Source organism: Myxine glutinosa, chromosome 7 (assembly GCF_964187855.1).
Source record: "Myxine glutinosa chromosome 7, kmMyxGlut1.1, whole genome shotgun sequence".
Classification (NCBI taxonomy): Eukaryota; Metazoa; Chordata; class Myxini; order Myxiniformes; family Myxinidae; genus Myxine; species Myxine glutinosa.
In genome coordinates this window covers 102,409,127-102,433,961 of record NC_136267.1, presented here as the reverse complement: position 1 = coordinate 102,433,961, position 24,835 = coordinate 102,409,127, and the positions used below count along the sequence as shown (strand labels likewise).

General features: G+C 51.1%; 1 protein-coding gene across 1 annotated transcript in view; it reads right to left on the bottom strand.

The window, feature by feature from the left end:
* The window catches only part of LOC137431615 (uncharacterized), a 60,923-nt gene that overhangs the window by 31,903 nt on the left and 4,185 nt on the right, over positions 1-24,835 (bottom strand). Inside the window, exon 2 of the mRNA XM_078782062.1 lies at positions 14,066-14,105. Coding sequence (XP_078638188.1) covers positions 14,066-14,079 — 14 coding nt within the window. The 5' untranslated portion in view covers positions 14,080-14,105. The remainder of the gene's footprint in view (positions 1-14,065; positions 14,106-24,835) is intronic.

Here is a 24,835-nt window from a genome sequence, read left to right as displayed (position 1 = left end):
GAGAAAAGAGACAGAGAGGAGAGGGAAAGGGCCAGTCCATGGGGCACTCTGATCCAATTGGCACTCTGACCATGACCACACTGCCCTGGCGAATCCGGGCAGCAGGGAAGAATGGGGAAGATTTGGCCCCCGACTTACATTGGGGGGTACAAATACCGTGAAGAGGCGTCCCCAGTAGTTGTTTTCAACCATGTAGAATGTAGATCTTCTTGCAGAGAGTCTTCTGGATGAGATTCTGAAGATAACATTCACAGAGGTGCAGTCTACAGCAATCTGCATCGGTGAAAATGGTGAAACTGGGGAAAAAGTCGGCATTCCATGAACACTTGTTTGATGTACTGTACGAACCAACAGCACAGACCTCTTCAAGCCAGTTGTCACATACAATAAATAAACTAAAACAGCTTTTTTAAGAGCTATTTTAGTTTATTTACATTTATCTAATATACTTCAGGCACTTGTCTTGTTTTCCCCATTTTCACTTTTTGCCCAGTTACAGTCTCCTTGACCCATTTACAGTCTCCTTGACCCAGTTACAGTCTCCTTGCCCCAGTTACAGTCCCCTTGACCCATTTACAGTCTCCTTGACCCAGTTACAGTCTCCTTGACTTTGGGCCGCCCGACTACCCCTGAACCCTAACCTCCATACTCCGTGCACTTGTGAATAGGAGGCAGAAAGAGAAAGACAAGACCAAAAGGAACCTGTCCTCACACTATGCTTGCAAGTGGTGGTAGTGGTTACGATGGGAGTGGTGGGCTCGGTGTGGACAAGAAGTGTCGAGGTCCCGATCCGGACTCGTACGGGGTTTTTCTTAGGTCGTGCTGTGTTCCCCCTCGCGCTATTCCAGGAGCACGGAAGTGGTCTGAAACTCCATGCTTTGCTCCGGCCAGTGTTTGCTCTTGCAGTTTGACGCTCCCTCATTGCACCGGCCGAAGCCTCGCTCCACACCAAGTCCTTTTTCAACTCACTGACTCTCTCGTAACCTTCTTTGAGACTCTTTTTCTACCATGCTTGAGTTCTGCCATTTTATATACGCCTTGCGCTGGCCTGGCTTAGAGACGTTTCTTGTTTGCTCCTGGCTGTTCTCGGTACTTCTGGTTCCTTCTTGTTGGTAGGTTGGGGGACACATCCCTCCGCGTGTCTTTTGGGCCGTCTGACTGCCGCAGTTAATGCTCCAGAGGATGAAAACATTAAAAGCACAAATATCGACAGATTTGAAAGGGGAACAATTTTGAGAATCAAGGCATGGGAATGGTTGGAGCTTAGACACATATAATGGTGGATGGACTTTGTACTTCCGTAAGACACATGATCTATCATTTTAAACAAAAACCAAACACTTACTTACCTGATGGGAGAGATACTCTTAGGGCGAGGCCTACCCATTGTACAAAAGACGTGTTTGACCCTTGCGATTTCTCAAAATGTGGCGAACTCAACCGTACAATTTGTGGTCGAGCTCATGGTCCCTGACCCCTGACCACACTGACGCAATGACGCATGCACCTCTGCCTCTCTTACACCATACACTTTTTGTACATTCTTTTAAAAAATACTGTTATGCCATACTTTTTAAAATTTATTTTACAGGATCTACGGCTTGTAGTGGAGCTGCCACACACTCATCTCAACCACATGGACATACAGACGAATACACAGCACAATGCGGGACTGCTAGACGTCACAAACACAGCCACTGAGCTTCGGGTAAGTGCCATAACCTCCCAGGGCACTCTGGGTACCAACGATGCCACAACAACGGCGACGCCATTCTCAACCAACTCAGTGGGGAATTCCACAAAGAGGAATTTCCTCCTCACCATGGATTACACCTATGAGGATTGTCCATACTCTTATCCTTTTAATTGCTGAATGTCATGCAGGGAAGCATACCAGCCTTTAAACGTACCATATGTGCCATATGCACATACAATTTCATTAAACATACCATACGCACATACCGTTTTTAAAGCCTTTCGTATACTTGGCCGAGGTTTGCATCACTGACCTCCCAGACTCCAAGCGGACACCCTAAACATTGCACAACAACTCTGGTTATTAATGAAATAGCTATTCTATCTTACTCGTGTTAGCCCCTATTGCTGTCCCCACAACAATATTATTATTATTTTTACCCTGTGTGTGCGAAGTGCAAAGCAGGGTTAAGTAATTGGTTCTCTCTGTCTGTCTGTCTGTCTACAGACGTTAATCTATGATCGAGGAACTACTTAATTTCAATTCAATTATATATTTTGAATACTGTAGAACATGAATCGGAAAAGTATCCTGTGGAACATGAATCGGAAAAGTATCCTGTGGAACATGAATCGGAACAATATCCTGTGGAACATGAATCGGAAAAGTATCCTGTGGAGCATGAATCGGAACAGTATAAAGGTAATATGTTTAGTCTGTCTGCCTGTCTGGCAATCAAACAAAATTGAAAATTATTCCAAACAGGAAATGTACCGTGAAATGGGGTGAATAGGGACAACAAGGTGAATCGGGACACAAACTGAAAAAAAGTTCGGAAACTTTTTTCTCTGAAAATTATTGATAACTATACTGATTTGTTGATATTTGGGTTGAAAGTGTTCTCTTGTTTTAAAAAAAAACAAAGCAACTTATAGTCCCTATTAACCCCATATATGGGTTAAATAGGAATAAATAGGTTTTTTATGGCTGTCCCTATTCACCCCGTTTTACGGGTGAATAGGGACAGTCACTAACACAAAAAAATAATAATCAAGAAACAATCCTGAGTTTCCAACTTATTGCTAAATTCATAGCTCAGATGGATGCGCATAATATGCACCCATAATATAAACCACGGTGCCAATGAAAAAAAATATGGGATAAAAAGTTTCTCCAAACTGTCCCTATTTATTGATTTTTTTTTTTTTGTATTAGTGACTGTCCCTATTCACCCGTAAAATGGGGTGAATAGGGACAGCCATAAAAATCCTATTTATTCCTATTTAACCCATATAGGGACAGTTATAAAAATCCTATTTATTCCTATTTAACCCATATATGGGGCTAATAGGGACTATAAGTTGCTTTTTAAAAAAACAAGAGAACACTTTCAACCCAAATATCAACAAATCAGTATGCTATCAATTTTCAGCGAAAAAGGTTTCCGAACTTTTTTCAGTTTGTGTCCCTATTCACCTTGCTGTCCTTATTCACCCCATTTTACGGTACTGTTTTTAGGGATGCCATAAAAGACAAAGAACAGGCACGAAAAACTAATTTAACGTGTTAAAAAGGTGGTAAAAAATATTATGCCATTTTACGTCATCTTGACCAATCAAATTTGCCGTTCACTCTCAGCATTGTCCTTTTTCTCAAGATTGTGCAGGGCAAGGTGTTCTAAGAACTCTATAGTTTAAAGTTGTTCGAGTTTGTCTATTGTCCTGTCATTTCTTGTATTTTTCCCCAAATATTTTCACTTTTCTCCCAGTCCCTTTGACTTTTAACCCCTGAACCATGACCTTCCCTGTCAAAATCAGTCATTCTCACACCCTCGTGCCCCCTGACCCCTGGGACACGCACCTCTGACTCACTTCCACTCTTTATAATCCCTCGTCCCTATCCTGTCTCTCTTTTGCTCTGACGGAGGTAACATCTGAAACGTCAGGTTCTCCTTGCTTCCCACAACAGTTAGCATACTTCAATGGTAACTGCCATCAGAAGCAACATGCTGTCAATTTCATTCATTACTCAAAACTTTACAAAAATTAGATGCTATATTTATTAAAATGACTTCCACATTCATTTTTCTTTCAAAACATTTTATTGCTAGCTTGAGAAATATATGTACTATATGTGCAAATCTTTCACTCATATTTATTTTACTTTTATAAACATTGAGCTGAAGTAAAAATTGTCATAAATCAGACAGGTCCCGATAAGCATTGGGGATAAAGCAGGATGTGGATATAGGTAGGACTGGAGGTAGCTTGGGTGCGGAGGTGTAGTGATTGTGACGCTTGTGAGAGGGTATCGGCAAAAAGGAAATAATGCTGTTAGTGTTTTTTTCGAAAACACGAAAACCTTCTTCATCTCCCCAAAAAACAACATAAATAAATAAATATTAAACACCCTGGTGGTGCCTGACCCACTTTCCTCCTCTCCACTCCTCCCCCACTGTAATGAAGTCCATAAATTGTTAGATTGAATTAACGTGTTGATGCAGTGCAGGGATGGTGGCCTGCTTCTGTTTCAAGATATTTATATTATTAGTGATTGTGATATATAGAAGAATCAGTAAAACGCCATCATTGAAGGATTAATGAAGATGAGTTGAAGAGCAAAACTTTTTCCCAGTGAAATCAAGGGGGCCTGGAAGGTAGCCTAGAGTAATGCACATTCGCCTCTGAGCTGTCTAGCCTGGGTCGGAATCTCGGCCCAGCCATAACCTGTCATCCTGGTGTTTCGCAAGCAGAGCGATACACCAATGAGTGTGCCGTCCCTCGGATAGACGTAAAACGGGGCGTCCCGTCTGACAGCATTTGTTGGTGCACAATTTATATCCCACTGTGTCCTTCGCGAAGAGTAGGCGAGTTATCGTCAGCACCATGAAACAAATAAAAAATGACTATTTAGGCAGAATCAGGCCTGGCCAGCCGGTTCGTGAAAGACTTGGTCCAAAATCTTCCCCTGGCCAACCCCACAAGAACATGGGAATAACCGTGGCCGTTAAACAAGAAGATAGAGCAATTCATTCCACAGTTATAATTAAGGAGAAAAAACAAACATCTGCCTTTAAACCTGGTACTGCTCATTGCGACCATGACAATCCAGCCCACCATGCCCAGTAGTAGTTACAACCTATCTAACTTCTAAAAAGTTCTAGATTCAAAGGTTAATCAACAGGAGAGGGCTTGGTCAAGATTTTTTTCATCTGTTGCTGAAATAGAGGTAAAAAGTATGATGGTAAAATCGAGGTTTGTTGCTAAAAGAGGTGATGCTGTGAGATTATCTGAGAATGTAGAGGTTTACAAAAGATGTAATGGGCAGCAGGGATGAGTGGGGAGGATTGGGGCAAGGGAAGGGTGTTTCTTTCTGTCCTGATGGATATATAATCATTCTCTCCAGTAACAATGGGGGGGGGGGGGGGGGGCGGGAAACCTCATTTCCGCAATGGCATGGTGACAAAGGCTCGTCAATAACTCCGCATTATTGGAGGCATTTGAGCAATGAATCCTGGCTTATATGATTTACACCAAAGAGGCATATTTATATGTTGAAGTTGTGGAGTGTTACAATCCATCTAACCCCTTAAAAGTTGTAAAGATTGCTGGCTATTATTTTGTGATTTAGCTGTTTTATTTTTGGCATATATTGGAAGCAATAATTGAAAATTGAGCTCGTAACATTTCCTGACTATTATTATGACAAAGATGGCTTAATGGTTAGACCATCCGCTCTGAGTCTGGGAGAGGTCGGTGGTTCGAATCCTGACATTGGCCCGGTTTTAGCAAAGACTTAAAATGATACGTGCTGCTTCCTTGCTTGGTGCTCAGCATTTCAAAACGATTGAGCACGGACAGTCCGGACACACAACCCTAGGTTGGCAAGCATTGCACATGCTTGATGGATTTAATGGTGTCCTTTTATTTATTTATTTATTTATATTACACCGAAACAAGGCTGAGAGCCACTAAATGTATCGGGCTCTTGCATTGAAGTTTCTTAGAAGGTAACTTGTATTGTAAAATGTATGCAGGTAAAGCATGACTTATGATAAGGTGAATCTAGATAGAGCAGAGCAAACTAGAGCACATACCTCCACCAGGCTGAACAGTTTACGTTTTGTATCCCACCAATAGGTCGGATCTGGATTCGGACCTGAACCAAAGTCTAATCGGCTAGTACTTGTCACCTAACCAACTCATCAAGCAAGTTTTGTCATAAGTCATCCACGACTTTTTGAGATTTTGTGTTATATATCGTTTTTGCCACCAATCACTCAATGATGAAGAATCACTAATAAGAATTAAACATTCGGACCTTCACCAACAACAACAACAACAACAACAAACAACCACCTTTAGAGGCCATTTTTCCCCGCAGGGCGGGGGTTGGCCTTTTTCGGGTACCGTGGTCCCCATTTTGAAGCAATGTTTTATGGCCAGATGCCCTTCCTGCCACCAACCCTGTTAGTCGCCTCTTGCAACACACAGGGAACTACCAGTGAACTGGTACTCAATATGCCGACCTCGGAGGGATGACAGGCTGAGTAAACCCCCCTGGCGTTAATTCAGTGATCGACCGGGATTCAAACCCAGGATCCTACGATCCCAAGCCGGCACCCTAACCGCTAAGCCAACACCAGGCTCACCAACACCAGGCTCACAAATCAAATAAATGAGTCCTTGTCACACAGACTAGCTAGCTGTACACCGAGTTTCGTCCGAATCCGTCCACAACTTTTTGAGATATCCTGTTCACAAACAATGAAACAAACAGACACGGGTGAAAACATATAACCTCCATCCACCGTAGGTGGTGCAGGTAATTAGTAAAAGATACATTTCAATCGACCACATCACATTTTCGATCTTTCAAAGTTGAACAGTAATGATGGTATATCTTCTTCTTTACCGGCCACAATTATCCCCAAGTTATTGAGGGATTCGCAGGGGGGAAGCTTGGCCCAAGTCTTTCACGAACTAGCAGGCTAAGCCCGACATTCGACTAAGGTTATGGCAGGAATTTGGAATTTGACCCCAGAGTATCGGCGATAGCTCTTCGCGAAGGACACCGTTGGATCTTTAACGTCCACCAAGTAATTCCGGGAGACGGGGCACCCTGTTTAACGTCTATCAGAGGGGTGGCACAAACATTGATGAATCACCCTGCCTGTAAACACCAGGATAACCGTTTCTAGTTGTGTCAGGATTCAAACCCAGGCTAGACAGCTTAAAGGCGACTTTGAATAATGTTGGTACATATAACACTTAAAAATCCAACTTTTACAATAATTTACACGTCAACAACAAACGTTTACACGTCAACACGTTTACACGTCAACACAAACAAAAACAGGTCATCTACAGGGCGGGCATGGAAAATGAAAATAAGAAAACAGAAAAAAGTAGGGGGGAGACTCATCAGGAGAAGAGGAGAAGTGTGTGTCAGGGTGGCGGAGCATGTGGCACTGCATCACTATGGCTTTGCTCCCCAGCACAAGCATGGAAATTAATGATGCACAACTACTACTACTACTAATACTACTACTACTACTACTACTACTACTACTACTACTACAACTACTACGACTACTACTACTATGACTACTACTACTACTACTACTACTACTACTACTATTACTACTATTACTACTACTGTGGCGGACACGAAAGCACTGGCGTGGTGACATCACCCCGCACACCAAGTGGGGGTGGGTCACGCCCGAGAGAGAGGCGTGGCCTCAGGATATACACGGGGCGCGCAGCCCGGAGAGACCAGTGCTGCAGTTTGAGTTCTTTTAATAAAGACTCTTTTGTTATGAACCGCGTTGTCCGCTTGCTCTTTTCGTAAGCCTTAGCGCGTGCAGCACCGCGCTTCATTTGGTGACCTCGACGTTGGATCAGCCGTAGCGATCCATCCGAACACGACGCCATTGCGATGGCAAACAACGTGGGGTCGGTCAAGCTTCCCGAATTTTGGGAGGCCCAGGCCGAAGTTTGGTTCGTCCAAGCTGAAGCCCAGTTTCAGCTTCGGCGCATCACCAGCGACGACACGCGCTACTGCCACGTCGTCGCCTCCCTCGGGCCCGGCACGGCCGCTCGAGTTGTGTCCGTCCTTCGCCACCCACCGGACGGCCACAAGTACGAGGCGCTCAAGCGGCTACTCCAAGCCACGTTTGGCCTCACGGAGGACGTACGGGCCGACCACCTCCTGGATCTCCCCGAGCTCGGCGACACGCGCCCGTTGGTCCGAATGGACCATATGCTGTCGCTGTTGGGCGACGAAGCCCCAGGTTTTCTATTCCGGGTGCTTTTCCGTCGCCAACTACCAGCACAGGTACGCCTCGCGTTGGCCGGTACCGTGATAACGGAACCCCGAGTTCTGGCTGCCGAGGCAGACAGGTACTTCGCGGCTTTAGACATGCGGGCGGGTTTCGGGGCGGCCGTCGCGGCTCCCGAGGCTGCGGAGGTGGTGGACCACTACCCTGACGCACGCCTCGTGGCTGCGGAACCTCCGGCCTACCCCGACGCGCACCTCGTGGCGGCCGCCACGCCCCGCCCATCACCGCAAAGAAAACCGCCACCGCGGAGAAAACCGCCGGCTCCACCAGCCTGGCGGAGCCAGCCGCGCTCCTCCAGCTCCACCAACTGCTGCCAGTTCCACGCCAGGTTCGGCCACGAGGCTCGACAGTGTCGCCCGCTGTGCTCCTTCGACAGGTCGGGAAACGCCCGGGCCGGCGCTCGATAGTGGCAATGAGCGCCGGCCGTTCGAACAGCCTACTGTTCATAACGGACACCTTATCCGGGCACCGTTACCTGTGCGACACGGGAGCGCAGGTGAGTGTCGTTCCTGCCGATACATTGGACAAGCAAACCGCGGGCGGGGGCCCCGCGCTGCTTGCCGCGAACGGGATGCCCATTCGCACGTACGGAAAACGCTGCCTCTCTCTGCGGTTCGGAGGGCAGGTTTTCCGATGGTCGTTCGTCACCGCCGACGTGCCCATGGCATTGCTTGGCGCGGACTTCCTGTGCGCAAATGGGCTCCTGGTCGACGTAAAGCACAGACGTCTTGTCCAGGCCGAAACGTTCAGCTCACTCGCTTGTGCGCTGCCCAGCTCATCGAGCAGCTCACTGAGCGGCTCACCGAGCGGCTTGCCGAGCGGCTTGCCGAACGGTTCGGTTCCGGCCACGTTGATCTGTACGCTTCCGGCAGCGGACGAATTCACCCGCCTCCTCGCCAGCTTCCCGGCCCTCACGTGGCCCATCTTCTCGGCGGGGGCCATCAAGCACGGGGTGGCACATCACATCCCCACCGTCGGGCCACCTGTATACGCCCGGGCATGCCGCCTCAAGCCGACAAAGCTAGCGGTAGCAAAAGCGGGGTTCGCTACCCTGGAGCGACTCGGCATCGTTCGGCACTCGGAGAGTGCTTGGGCATCGCCGCTGCACATCGTGCCGAAGCCCGGCGGGGGATGGCGACTGTGCAGGGACTATCGCCGTCTCAATGACGCCACCACCCCCGACTGCTACCCCGTCCCCCACATTCAGGACTTTTCCGCCCGTTTGGCGGGCATGTCCTTCTTCTCGAAGGTGGACCTCATACGCGGCTACCATCAGGTCCCCGTCAGGCCGGAGGACATCCCGAAAACGGCGGTCATCACGCCATTCGGACTTTTCGAATTCCTGCGGATGCCCTTCAGTTTGAAGAATGCGGCCCAGGCTTTCCAGCGGCTGATGGACAGCATCCTGCGCGACTTGGATTTTGTATACGTCTACCTGGACGATATCTTCGTCACCAGCGCGTCCCGCGAAGAGCACCTACACCACCTCCGCACGCTCTTCGAACGCCTGGCCAGCATGGCCTGATTGTGAACCCCGCAGAGTGACGGTTCGGCGTCGCCGAAATCGATTTTTTGGGGCACCGCGTCACCAGGCACGGAGCCGTCCCCCTGCCGGCCAAGGTGGAGGCGGTGAAGGGGTTTCCGCGCCCCCGCACGATCAGGGGGCTCCAGGAGTTCCTGGGCATGGTGAACTTTTACCATCGGTTCCTGCCCCGTATCGCCCAGCTCCTGCGCCCCCTGCACGAAGCTCTCCGAGGTAAGCCGGGCAAAGGTGACGTTACCTGGACCGAGGAGATGGATGCGGCGTTCACGGGCGCGAAGCTCGCCTTGGCTAACGCCACCATGCTCTCGCACCCGGCGCCCGATGCACCGATCGCCCTCACCACCGACGCCTCGGACTACACGGTGGGCGCGGTGCACGAGCAATGGGTGCGTGGTGCCTGGCAACCGCTGGCGTTCTTTAGCCGGCAGCTTCGGCCGCCCGAACGCCGCTACAGTACCTTCGACCGCGAGTTGTTCGGGCTTCACTTGGCGGTCAGGCACTTCCGCCATCTGCTCGAGGGCCGTGCGTTCATGGCCTTCGTCGACCACAAGCCGCTGGTCTTCGCAATGGGCAAGGTCACCGAGCCGTGGTCGGCCCAGCAGCAGCGTCACCTCTCGGCCGTGTCCGAGTACACGACGGACATCCGGCACATCGCGGGGAAGGACAACCGGGTGGCGGTTTGCCTTTCCCGGTCCGTCGCCCACGCAGTCCACCTCGGCATCGACTATGCCCGGATGGCTGCGGACCAGGCCGCTGACCCCGACGTCCAGGCCTTGCGGACCGCTGTCACGGGCCTCCGCGTCACCGAGGTGCCGTTCGACGGCGCGGGCGCGGCCCTCTTGTGCGACATCTCCCTCGGGCGGCCTCGCCCCTTCGTGCCCGAGGGCAGGGCTGGCAGCGCCAGGTGTTTGACGCCATCCACGGCCTGTCCCACCCGGGCACGAGGGCCTCCCAGAGGTTGATCGCCGACAAATTCGTCTGGCATGGCCTCCGGAAGGCCGTCCGCGGCTGGGCCACGACGTGCCCGCGTGCCAGCGCGCCAAGGTGCACCGGCACACCCAGGCCCCATTGGCCCCGTTTACGGTGCCAGAACGCCGGTTTGACCATGTCCACGTGGACCTGGTGGGACCTCTGCCCCCCTCGCGGGGTTTCACCCACGTCCTCACCATGGTGGACCGCACCACCCGGTGGCCGGAGGCCGTGCCCTTGGCGTCGACGACGGCGGCGGACGTCGCGCAGGCGTTCATCGCCACCTGGGTCACCCGGTTCGGTGCCCCCTCAGACATCTCGTCCGACCACAGCCCCCAGTTCACCTCGGAGCTCTGGGGGGCGGTCGCGCGGGGGCTCGGGGTCCAGCTGCACCGAACCACGGCCTACCACCCCCAGGCTAACAGCCTGTGCGAGCGATTCCACCGCTCATTGAAGGCAGCGCTCCGGGCCACCCTCCGCGACGGCGGCTGGGTCGACAGACTCCCCTGGGTCCTGCTGGGCCTCCGGACGGCGCCCAAGGATGACCTGCGCGCATCCGCGGCGGAGTTGGTCTTCGGGCAACCGCTGCGGGTGCCGGGCGAGTTACTCCCCGACTCCACGGCACCATGGTCCGCGGCACAGCAGCGCTCCGCTCTGCAGGAGACCGCCCAGAGGTTCGCCCCGGTGCCAACGGCACACCACGGGCACCCACCGACGCACGTCACCCCGGAGCTTCGCATGGCAGAGTACGTCTTCGTCCGCCACGATGCCCACCGGACACCACTGCGGCCCCTGTACGACGGGCCTTTCCGCGTGCTGGAGACCGGGGTGAAGCACTTCACCCTGGACATCGGCGGTACTCCTGACCACGTTTCTGTGGACCGCCTCAAGCCGGCCCACCTCGACGTGGACCACCCACCGCCAGTGGCCCAGCCCCCGCGTCGGGGCCGCCCCCCTGCGGGCAGTCCCCCGGCACTGCCCAGCCCCGCCGCCACGCCGCCCCCCGGTCCTGCACCCATCCCAGGGGCAGCCGGAGGCATCCTAGATGGCATCCCTGCATCCCTGCATCCCAGACGCCGCCAGTTGCCAGAGGGCGCTTGGGCCGGGTCATCCGTTTGCCCCGCAAACTGACCCTTCAGGTGCGCGGGGATTCTGGGGGGGCGCGTGTGGCGGACACGAAAGCACTGGCGTGGTGACATCACCCCGCACACCAAGTGGGGGTGGGCCACGCCCGAGAGAGAGGCGTGGCCTCAGGATATACACGGGGCGCGCAGCCCGGAGAGACCAGTGCTGCAGTTTGAGTTCTTTTAATAAAGACTCTTTTGTTATGAACCGCGTTGTCCGCTTGCTCTTTTCGTAAGCCTTAGCGCGTGCAGCACCGCGCTTCACTACTACTACTACTACTACTACTACTACTACTACTACTACTACTACTACTACTACTACTACTACTACTACTACTACTACTACTACTACCTTAAATGCCACAATAAAACGGACTTTCTTGGTGGGTCAGTCAACCATGAGGGGTGAGGAAAGAAGGGTTTGGCTCAAATCTTGCATGAACTAGGCCTGACACTCCACTATTCCTGACACTCCACTGTAGTCAATTTGGGCAGGAATTTGAAATTAGTTCGGCATGCCAGTGATAAATCACCGATTCATTGCAAATGATACCGCAGGATAAATTCCACCATCTTGCACAAGTATTATGTTGATGACACAAATATTTTAACGAATTCACAACACCACACTGCTGTACTCGAGCAAGTATTACTATAATAGGTGCGATCTATGGAGATTGTTGCCAATATATAGGCCACATTGGCAAAGTAGAAAGCAGCAATGAATTTTTAACTAGAACGGCACAGGATACGTCCACCAAGCTGAACAGTTTTTCATTTTATGTCCCATTGATAGTCTGGATCTGGATCCGGACCTGAACCAACATCGAATTGCTTGTTCTCATCACGCATTCCCCATCTCTCTACCAAATTTTGTCAGAATCCGTCCACATCTTTTTGAGATATCGTGCGACACTGTATATCATTTTTGGCCCAATCTCTCAATTGTGAACAATCACTCTAAAAATTATAGTATCCGGATTCAGATCTTCACCAAAATCTACTTATTTCTTCCTTGTCGAAAACCCAACTTTTCCACCAAATTTCGTCCAAATCAGTCCACAACTTTTTCAGATATCCTGTTCAAAGACAAACAAATAGGGGTGAAAACATAACTTCCATCCACCCAAGGTGGACGCAGGTAATTAGACGATTCTATTCAGGTGCGGTTCTCAGAGTGCATCAGAAAATCTAAGGTTGAATATGATCTCATGGAATGAAAGAAATTGACCCAAAATATTTCACGAGCAAAACGCTTCCATACTTTTTATATCAGATCTTCCCCGGTGTTGCACTTTGAGCTTGCAAGATAGCTCAGACTTAGAGGTATGCCCACTCACCTTTGAGCTGTCTAGCCTGGGTTCGAATTCTGACGCAGCTATAAACGGACACCCTGGTGATTCACATACAAGTATATATGTATATGTATGTATGATCGTTTTAAGGCCATTTTCCCCGCTAGAGCGGGGGTTAGACTTCCGGGCCCCATGACAATCATGGTTCCCTGTTTTGAGGCAATGTTTTTATGGCCGGATGCCCTTCCTGACGCCAACCCTTGGTCGCCTCTTACAATGCGCAGGGATACGGTGTACCTATTCTAAACCGGGGTACACACCGGGATCATTCATCCCAGCAAGCTGGTACTCAATTTGCCGACCTCGGAAGGATGACAGGCTGAGTCAACCCCCCTCGTGTTAATTCAGCGATCGACCGGGATTCGAACCCAGGATCCTAGGATCCCAAGCCGGCACCCTAACCGCTAAGCCAACACCAGGCTAAAGTAATGTACATACAAGTAATGCATCAAATCGCATGCAATCCGTCGGGAGGACCGTTAAGCCAGAGGACCCATCTGCCAGCACCGGGAGAGGGGTGGTGGGCATTAAAGGTCTTTTGTGAAGAGGAGGCGAGTTATTGCAACACCCTGGTAACATTCCAAGTTCCCGCACCTCCAGTGGAGCATCGGGTCTGACCGGCTGGTTTATTGAGACTTTTGCTGACAAACCTTTCCTGGCCAATCCCACAAGAAAGTGGGAATAATTGTGGCCGTCAAAGTAGTACTGCAGTAGTGGCAACAGCAACAATATATAATAATCACACTGTTCTATTGAAAAGACTTTCAACCCTCGCCTCCACCGTTACTCATGTTGCAAGTAACTTCATGAAGTTCAAAATATGAATGTTTTAACAAGGGATCCCACCCCATTGTCCCGGAAGTGGTAGGAAATGCCGGCGACAGTGACCACGGTTGATGGGTGTAAAATGATAAAGGAATTACAAGGTGAGATATGAGATTAAACATTTTGATTGATTTAAAGGCAAAGCTACATGATGGTGATGGAGAGAGAGCAAGAGAGAGCGCGAAACAGATGTGAAATGAATCTACTTACAACTGCCCTGCCATTTCATCCCACCTCCGTCTTCATCCTGCTGCAGGTAGAGGTGTTACAACGAAAATTACAATGACTATGAAGTGAAACTCTTTTCGCTTGATTTTTGTACATGTTATTCTACAAGGGGTCAACATAATGTAATGAGGACGAAAAAGTCAATCGAGGAGCACAATTAAGATGAAGACAATCATTTATGTATACGTATACACACACACACACACACACACACACACACACACACACACACACACACGTCTCAATGTACTCTGAAATTAAGCATACAACAAATCAACAATTGGGGATAAAAAAAGAAATCGTAGAATCATTTTGTTTAACAAAATTTAATTTACATTTTTGACTCCGCAAAGTATCCACCTTTTGCAGACATAACCGCCGAACACACTCGTGGCATTCTTTCTACAATGGAAATCAAATATTGTTCGGGAAGTTCTTCCCAACACTGTTGCAGAAGTTCCCACAAATGTGTTGCACTTGTAGGTTGCTTTGCTTTCACCCTTTTGTCCAGTTCATCCCAAACCAGCTCGATGGGTTTTAAGTCTGGAGACTGTGCTGGCCATTCCATGATTTGAAGCCTACCGTCTTGTTCTTTTCCTCGAAGGTAGTTTTGACATAACCTGGAGGTGTGTTTAGGGTCATTATCTTGCTGTAGGATGAACCCCTGACCAACTATGCGTATACCAGAGGGTGTTACATGGCGCTGCAAAATGCTGTGGTAGCCTTTTGGTTCAGGGTGCCAGTCACTCTGTGCAAATCGCCGACTGGATCCAGCAAAAGAGCCCCAGGCCATCACGCTTCCTCCTCCATGTTTGACAGTTGGTGTCACACATTGAGGAACCATCCTTTCGCCTACTCGACGGCGTACAAAAACCCTGCGTGATGAACTAAAGATTTCAAATTTTGATTCATCGGTCCATAAGACCTTCTTCCAGTCTTCATTAGTCCACTGGCGGTGCTTCATGGCCCAGGCAAGCCTCTTTTTCTTATTTTGCCATTTTAGCAATGGCTTTCTTGCTGCCACTTGACCTGTCAAACCTGCAGCTCGGAGTCTTCTCTTCACAGTTGAAACTGAGACTTGCTTACTTCGACCAGTGTTAAGCTGTGCTTGAAGCTGTTGTCCTGTGAGCCGCCTATCACACAAGCTGTTGACTCTCAGAAACTTGTCTTCTGATTCTGTTGTGGATTTGGGTCTGCCAGACCTCTTCCTATCAGAGTTTCCTCCAGTTTCCAAGTGCCTTTTGATGGTGTAGGAAACTGTACTCACTGACACCTTGGCTTTCTTTGCAATTTCTCTAAAGGAAAGACTGACACTCTTAAGGGTTATAATGGTCTGTCTGTCTTCCTTTGTTAATTTGTATCATTTCAGGTTATTCACTGGACTTGAATTGCTTAAATTTCAATAAAAACTGGCAAAAATTGAGGTGTTTTAAAACTTTTGACCGGTAGTGTATATATAGCCTGGTGTTGGCTTAGCGGTTAGGGTGCCGGCTTGGGATCCTAGGATCCTGGGTTCGAATCCCGGTCGACCACTAAATTAACACCAGGGGGGTTGACTCAGCCTGTCATCCTTCCGAGGTCGGCAAATTGAGTACCAGCTTGCTGGGATGAATGATCCCGGTGTGTACCCCGGTTTAGAATAGGTACACCGTATCCCTGCGCATCGTAGGAGGCAACTAAGGGTTGGCGCCAGGAAGGGCATCCGGCCATAAAAAAAAACATTGCCTCAAACAGGGAACCATGATTGTCATTGGGCCCGCAAGGCTAACCCCTGCTCTAGCGGGGAAAATGGCCTTAAAAAACGATCATTCATTCATTCATATATATATACGTATACATAAATATATACATACACACACACACATATATATATATACATACACACATATACACACATATACACACATATACATATATATACATACACACATATATATATATATATATATATATTGCTACGGTTTTGAGATGTGTAAAGTGAGCTTAATAAAGGTTAAAGGTTTGCCCCCCATAGATAGTCACACGTGCAACATGTAGCCTCATTTGTAGTATAGTTATGTCTTCGTATATGTGAGAGTAGGCCCCTTCCAGTGTTAATCCTGCGTTGTGTAAAGACAGGAGAATAGGTCCTACTCCGGCAAACCATCCTACCTCGGTAGGCGCAATCCATTTTGCTGCCCTTTGCTCGCTCACTAGTCGAGTTAACACGAGGTAGGCCTAAAAAGGAGGGGCCGGCGTTGAGGTCGGGGCGGAGTCAAGGCAGAACGTCAGAGGCGATGACGGTAAGCATGAGCCACCGATCAGGGCTCACAGCGTGTGGCTGCAGCACTGCGTCACAGGGCGTGGTTGGAACATTCGATCGGGTTAAGAGGGTTGGCAATAAAACCGATTGCGCGAAGCCCCCCACCTCAGTTATGAGAAGGGAGAGGCGCTTGATCAGTTATGAGAAGAGAGAGAGGCGCTCGTCAGTTTTTGAGGGGAGAGGTGCTTGAACAAGTTATCAGCCCATAAGAGCAATTCAGCCACTAAGGACTCGCGTGCACACAGCAGTTGCAGAGGACTCGCAGAGGGGGACGTGCGGCAAAGAGGGCTTGAAGAGGATCTGCATCACTCACACCGTATGAACTTGACTATCGCTGGAGATACGTGGGCGCAGCCAGGGCATTTATAACCAACTTGCGCGGTTCAGCCAAGCGAGTGAACGAAGCTGCGTAACCGCCCTTTGCCACAAAAGCCGTCCCTGCCGTTCGCCCCGATCTATCACCCTTGCTTGAGAGACGCGCGGCGTGGCCTTGTCTTCGCCGATCTCCATCATCGCGGGACGTGCTGTGACCGAGGAGAGCTGGACGGGGCCGTTCCTGGACGACCAAGCCGGCGCGTTTGGCCTGAACATCATCCTGCCCATCTGCAATCCCCGTGTGAGTGTGTCAGATGGGCCCGTTGTCTTTGGGTATTAAGAATAAGACTGTATAAGGATTTCCCTGTGCCTCTTCGTCCTGAACTGTAAATACGTGCAATACTCATTAAATCTATTTGTTCTTCCTTTTCTTCTAAATTCGACCGTTCCCGTGATTTCTCCATTGACTAAGCGTGGCACGAATAAGATCGCTTAAATCGGGTCCATTAATTATAACGGCGCGGATCACGTGAACGCAAACCGCTCGGCGTATTCCAATCACACGTGGTTCGTGCGAGGCTTGTTTCCTCGCTTCCAGGGCAGCCAGCGCGAGTACTTAGGTACGAGAGAGAATTTGGTCCCGAAACCCTATTTTGCGCTGTCCGGAAGGGACGTAATAGGTCTCGGGTCGCGCCAGGTCAGTAAAGACAAGGGGATTAATCCCCCCTTGATAAGGGGAGAAGGCCGGCGACAGATCCGCAACAATTGGTGTCAGGAGTTTTGGATAGGACCCGAAGTGCGCTTAACACACTCCAAAATTACGAGCGACCAAAATTTAGTTTAAAAAAAAAAAATCCAAAATTGAATTCGTGCCATGGCTAGCCAAAGCGGTCGAATGCCGGTGGGGGTAGAAGAGGAGGTAGATAACGTAGAATCGATGACCCAGGCCCCCCGGGAAGAATTGGGAGAAGAGGAGAACATTGATGAGGAGCCGGCAGCAGGGGAAGAAAATGGCGGCACCTCGCACATGGCGACGAGGGCCGCGCCCGCTCCGCAAGTGGGGGTTATGGACATGTAAGCTTTCATGGCGCAATTCATGGCAGAAAAAAAAAATTAGTGACAAATCCACCAAAGAATTGAAAGAAATGGGAGACAAATCCACCAAAGAAATAAAAGAGATGAGGGACGAAGCAGGGTGTAATAAGGGTGAGCTGAAGAATGACATCAATAAAATACATGGGAGAATGGACATCCAAGAGGAAAAGATGGATGCTCAAAGTAGTCAATTGAAAGAATTGGGGGACAAAACCATCCGGGAATTGAAAGAGGTAAAAAATGAATTGGAAAACAAAATGGGTGGCCAATTGAAAGAATTGGGGGACAAATCCACCTGGGAATTGGAAAAGATGAGGGTGGCGTCAAAGAAAGAAATAAAAGAAATAGGGGAGGACATAAGGCGCGGGTTGAGCGGGGAAGTCGCATTGGTACGCGACGAGGTGAAGCAGTGCGATGAGCGCGTGGAGAGGGAGTTGAGGAAGAGTACGGCCAGATTACATGGGGGTATTGAGGAATTGACTCGGGAGGTAGAGAAGCTGACAGTGGGACAGCAGGAATTAAGGGAGCAAGTAGGGAAGAATACGGACGTGATAGGGGGGCTGAAAGCAGCACAAAGGGAAATTAAGAAAGAACTTATAGCGACGAAGAAAGAATGTCAGATGGTACATGAGGGGCTGACAAAGAGGATAGACGACGTGGTAGAAATGTTGGGGACGAGGGAACGAGAGGTTAGGACACATATAGAGACGATCAAGGTGGTCTTAGAAGGAGAAATTGCGGGGGCGCACCGGGAGATAGAGGGGGTGAAACAAAAGTTGGAGGAAGTAGAAGAGGGGATAAGTGAAATTAAGAAGAGACGGAGGGAGACTAAGAAAGAAATAAAGGAGGAGGTGTTGGAATATGTGCAAGGTCTGTGTTCACATCATGATGACGTACTTGCTAACCAAATAAAGACTTTGCAGGTGGCGGAGGAGAAGCGAGGAGGAAGAAGCGCCGAGGTGAGTGGCGATATGGGCGGAAATGTGTATGGTGCTAGGGGAGGTTCGACGAGCTTGGGGTTTGGAATAGACCCGGGCGTTCGTGAAAGGCCGAATGTAAGGTGTGCGACCGCCACAGAGGGCGTGGAGAGAGAGAGTGTGCGCTTGGGTGTCCGACCATGGGGTGTGCGAAAGGTGTTTGTGAGCTGGAGTGTGCGGGTATGGAATGGGTAGCGGATTGCGAAGAGGCGGCCCAGGCATCGACACCGACAGGAATAGTTTTTAGTGGGACGAGTAACGCACGCAAGCCCCCGGGGAATAGTGTACTATGGGGGCCCGAACGGTTCGGCCCCGCGTTAACGCCGCAAGGAGCGATGCACGGGGTCCGACCATCGGGCGGCCATAAGGTCCCGCTCGCGCCGTATGACGGCAAGAGCGATTTGAGGGCGTATCTGGCGCAATTCGACCATGTGTGTAGGGGTAACGGTTGGAACCCGGACGAAGGTGGGGTACACCTAGTAGCAGCACTGCGCGGTGCGGCGGCGGAGGTCCTGACTGCTTTACCACCGGGTGCTATCACCTTGTCGGACCTCCGTGCAGCCCTAATTAATCGATTCGGCATTGAGCAGCAGAGCGAGCTTGTTAAAGCTCAGCTCGCGGTGCGAAAAAGAAAACCCCAGGAGACCATCGGGGAATTAGTCTATGATAATCGCCGCGCAGTGAGGATAGCACACGCAGACATGGCCGCGACCTCCCAGGAAAGTTTGGCGCTGGATCATTTTATCCAGGCCTTCCCGGACCCTGAGCTTCGGCAACAGCTCGCCATGTGGCGCACGCGGACCCTGAGCCAGGCGGCCAACGCTGCGGCCCGTTGGGAGGCAGCGAGGCCCCTGGCCCGGGGGAGCGAGCGCCACACAGTGGCGGTGAGACAGGTAGGGCCCGTGGCAGGCCCCTGAGAGGGTCCGCCCCCGAAAGGGGCCGTGACCTGGAAAACATGGTCCGAAGGCTGGTGGACCAGCGCATAGCGGGATCTGGACCATGGCAGGCGGCTCCGGAGGTGGCACACGGTAGGCCACGATCAAGTGCCCCAATTCGGAACTACATGGGGGGCAATTTGGAATTCCGGAGGCAAGCACCTAACCAGGTGAGGTGCTTTAATTGTAACCGGGTGGGTCACTGTGCGCGGGAGTGTCGAGCCCCGCGCTGGGACGGACCCCGGCAGCGGGGACCATCAACTCTGCCACGAACGGGTCGGGCTAGCCAACCCCAGACACCCCCCCGCCAGGGCCCGGGAAACTAATATGTGCCGAGCATGCAGGGCCGCGTTCGGCAGTAGGGGATGGAGAAGAGCCCTCATTGACGCGACAGGTCATCTATTGTGGCCAAATTGGTACAGGTAGTTTGACAATTCGGTGCAAAATTGCCGGCATGGGGGTAGACGCCGTAGTGGACACAGGAGCTAGCGCCACGATCATTAGCCCTACGATCCTTGATTCGAGTGCAGACGGCTGGGATAAAATCCAGCGTCTGGAAAATTATAGTTTGCAGTTGGCTACTGGGGTAACGACCCCCATCATAGGGCATGGTTTTGTAACCCTCAAGTTCGGGTCGGTAAAGAGGGAGATAGAAGTTTGGGTGGCGAAGGTGTGCGACCCATGCCTAATCGGGTTGGATTTGTTGACTGCCAGCGGTTGTAAAATTGATTTGTGCTGGGGGACCCTGCAAGTGGGAATAGATGAGCTGCCATTGGACGGGGTGAGCACGGCCGAGAGGACGGAGCTGGAGGCTTCTGAGGCCGTGACCATTCCCCCAAGGGCCGAGGCAATAGTGCCGGCCCGATGGCTAGCTCGCCCAACTTGGCAGGAGTCCTGCGGCCTATTCGAACCGGTGGCAGCGCAGTCCGTCCCGGGTTTAGTCGTGGGCCGCACCCTCGTAAAAACGGTTGGGCCAGTGGTGGCCGTCCGGGTAATTAATGTTAGTACAGAACCACGCACTATAGGACGGGGCATGAAGATAGCCAGCTGCACCCCAGTTAATGAAGTCGCGGCAGTGAGGGACGAGAACGTCCAGCCGAGCCGGTCCCGGAGGGAGTCTTTAGCACATAGTAGGAATTGGCCCGATCCCATTTGTGAGATGGTAAACAGGAGTCGTGTAGAGTTGGAGAAGACCCAGCAGGAGGCCTTACACAAATTGATAGAAACCCATTTGGACATCTTCTCCTTGTCCTCCGAGGATATTGGACATACGGGCCTGGTGAAACATCAGATCCACACCGGTGAGGCCCGGCCTATTCGTCAGCCCGCCCGACGGCTCCCTTGGAGCAAGAGGGATGAAGCTGATGAACAGGTGGAAAAGATGCTCAATGTGAGGGCGCGGTATCATTGTGCGCGGTATCATTGAGTCCTCGGGAAGTCCTTGGATGTCACCAGTTGTGTTGGTTAAAAAGAAAGATGGGACCACGCGGTTCTGCGTGGACTATCGCCAACTAAACAACGTGACACTCAAAGACTCGTATCCCCTGCCAAGAATTGACGATACCCTCGATGCCGTTGCGGGCTCAAATTGGTTCTCAACCTTGGACCTCAAGAGTGGGTATTGGCAGGTGGAGATGGATAGGGCAGGGAAGGAGAAAACGGCATTTTCAACAGGTAAGGGGCTGTATCAGTTCACTGTGATGCCGTTTGGTTTGTGTAACGCCCCCGCCACCTTTGAGAGATTGATGGAGCATGTACTGGGCGGCATGCCATGGCTTGGACAAGGGAGTGCCAGGATTTACTTGGACAAGGAAGTGCCAAGAGGCCTTCCTAGCATTGAAGGGGTGTTTGACATCCGCACCCATTCTAGCTTACCCCACTAGTGACGGGACATTTACCCTGGACACGGATGCAAGCCAGGAAGGATTGGGCGTGGTTTTGTCCCAGACACAGGGGGGCGTGGAGAGAGTGATCGCGTATTATAGTCGGGCCATGAGTAGGCCCCAGCGAAATTATTGCGTCACTCGTAAAGAGTTATTGGCTGTGCTGGCTGCCATGAGCCATTTCCACTTGTACCTGTATGGGCAGAAATTTCTGGTTCGAACTGACCATTCCTCCCTGCAATGGCTCCTCCGGTTCAAGGAGCCGGAGGGACAAATTGCAAGGTGGTTGGAAAAGTTGCAGCAGTACGATTTTAGTGTGACCCTTTGGGCCGGGAAGGCCCATGGGAATGCCGATGCACTCTCTCGAAGTCCTTGTTTGGGGGAAAATTGTAAATTTTGTGCGAGACACGAGGAGAGGGAGCAATTGTTAGACTCCACCCCTACCCTCGTAGTCCGTGCAACCCGGGTGAGAGGGCCAATCCTGCCACTAACCGCCGATGAAGAATTTGGAACTTTGGCTTGGAGCACGGCCCAGCGGGACGATCCCGTACTGGGACCGGTGTACGAATGGGTTCGATTAGGGAAAATACCGAATGGGGAAGAGGTCACCCCCCACGGGGCGCCAACAAAGGCATATTGGGCTCAGTGGCAAACCCTGGAATTGAAAAGTAACATATTGTACCGCAAATGGGTAGAGATTCCCTCTGAAAGAACTGCCTGGCTGGTGATAGTTCCAGACAAATTCAAGAACACCATATTACAGCAGGTGCATGGCACCCGCTCCGGCGGCCATTTGGGCAGGACAAAGACAACATCTCGGGTCCGCCGGAGGTTCTATTGGGTGAATATGGGGCGCGATATACAGGACTGGTGTCGGAGATGCGACTCCTGTACTGCTAAAAAGGGACCAGCACGGAGGATGAGCCCCCCCCTTCACTTACACCAGGTGGGGGCCCCCCTTGAGCGGGTGGCCATGGATATTCTTGGACCACTTCCCCACACCCGCCAAGGTAATAAGTACATCCTCATAGTTATGGACTATTTCACCAAGTGGCCGGAGGCCTTTGCCCTCCCCAACCAAGAAGCCGGGGTGGTAGCACAGGCCTTCGTGGAAGGATTTGTATGTCGGCATGGGATTCCGGAGGAGCTGCACACCGACCAGGGTCGAAATTTTGAAAGCCAATTATTAAAAGATGTGTGTAGGCTCCTGTCAATTAGAAAGACAAGGACAACGCCCTTAAGACCTCAATCTGACGGGATGGTGGAAAGGTTCAACCGAGCCCTGGTCCAACAATTGGCGTTGTTTACCATCACCCGTCAGGATGACTGGGACGAACCTCTCCCGTATTTGTTAATGGCCTACCGAACCAGCCAGCACGGGGCCACCGCATGCAGTCCGGCATTGCTTATGTACAGGCGGGAGTTGCGGGCTCCCGCCGACCTGCTATGTGGTCCCGTGCCAGAGACCCCTAATAGACCGCTGGGGGAGGGCTATGCACGTCACCTGGAGGAAGGCATGGCGAGGGTCCATGCCTTCGCACGCCGCCAGCTTCAGCTGGTGGGTGCCAAGATGAAGCGCGGGTACGACCACCGGAGCCAGGGGAGTCAGTATTCTCCGGGGATGAAGATTTGGTTCTTCAATCCCCAGTGGCGGAAGGGCAGGTGTCCCAAACTCACCTCGCCCTGGCAAGGCCCGGGGGTCGTCCTGGCGCAAATTTGTGACGTGGTCATTAAGATTAAAATGGGGCCACGAGCCCTCCCTCGGATCATCCACGCTGACCGGATAAGACCCTACACCGGCGAACAGGTGCCCTCATGGATCGCCTCGGCTTTAGAGGCCGAGGCAGGACCCAGTACCTCCAATGACGGGGGCTCATTGTTCAGAGGACTGGGGGGGTGATAGTGTTGGGGGAATGGTGCCCAGTGTGGAGGGATGGTCGTTTTACCATCCCTCACATTTGGGGCACATGAGCACTAGATTATGGGGTGGCAGTGAAAGCTAGCCGAGGGCGGGCTAGATTAATTGCTGGGGATTTAGAAGGATGACAGTAGAGGACATGAGAGTTAAGTAGCGACATTTGTGCAGGTAGAGGGGACGTAGTTATATTAGATGGATGATAATGACGAGGGTGTGCTTAGTTTAAAGGGAAGACGGGGAAGCACGAGTATTAGGGGGAAGTAGTTAGTTCGATGATGCTGTGTGAATGAGAATCACTGTGTGTATTGAGCTTGAGCAAATGAGGAGTTGGTTGGGGATAACCAGAGGTGGTGTATTGAGGACGAATGGAGTGTGTTGAAGTGAATTGACTTGCATGGTGTGCAAGTGGGGAACAGGTGTGTGAGCACAAGAGGTGTGCAAGAGAACTTGGTGTGTGTGAGAACATTTGGTGTGGAATGCTTGGTGCGGGATAGAAGGTGTGGAATGCAAGGTGCAAAGGAGTGAATGGGGGAAGATGGACCCCTTCACGAATACCCGGGGTGGGTAGTTAAAAGTCAGGTAGAGGGCTTAGGTAAATTATTGGATATTGACACCTGTGGTGCAGGTAGTGGCAAAGAAGTGCTTGGATGGGTGCATGAGTCTGTGGAATGGCTGGGCGTGTGGGCTTTGTTGGTGCGTATGGTTATTGGAGCACTCCGCCACTGGTAGTTTTCGGCCAGGTGAGGCCGCAGGTAGGCTCTGGGAGCCAGTCAGTTAGGGTTGTGAGTAGTGTTCAATGGGGCCCGAGGATCCAGGAGAAGGACCCGGGTAGCCCAATGCCGAGGAGGGCATCGGGGGGTGAGAGAGCCAGGAGGGGTCTTCCCCAATTTAGGTAGTCGCAAGGAGCAAGGTAAGCTCGGGTGGCGACTTCAGTGGCGGAGGTGCGCAGGTAGGTAGACCAGCTAGTGGAGCCACATGACCCAGCCCCAAAATTGTGCAAAGGCACAGATTGAAAAATTGCGGAGTGAGACCCAAATTCATGGGCACCGCAGAGTGGTCAATGGGTAATTTGGTTTTTAGAACCACATAGTTTAAAGAGGCCAATTGGCAGGGCACGACCCCGGGTAGTGTAAATGAGTTAATGTCAACTAGTGTAGCTAGGACGAGGAAAGCCCTTCGCACCTTCCACATTCATTCACCAAGGTGACAAAGCTCCGCACCAGCACCAAGTGACTGATTTGAGTAAGTGAGACGCATCTCGACGTGATGAGACATTGTGGGTATTCCGTCTCTTCCTTCTTGGGAGGGATTGGACGACGAATTTGGA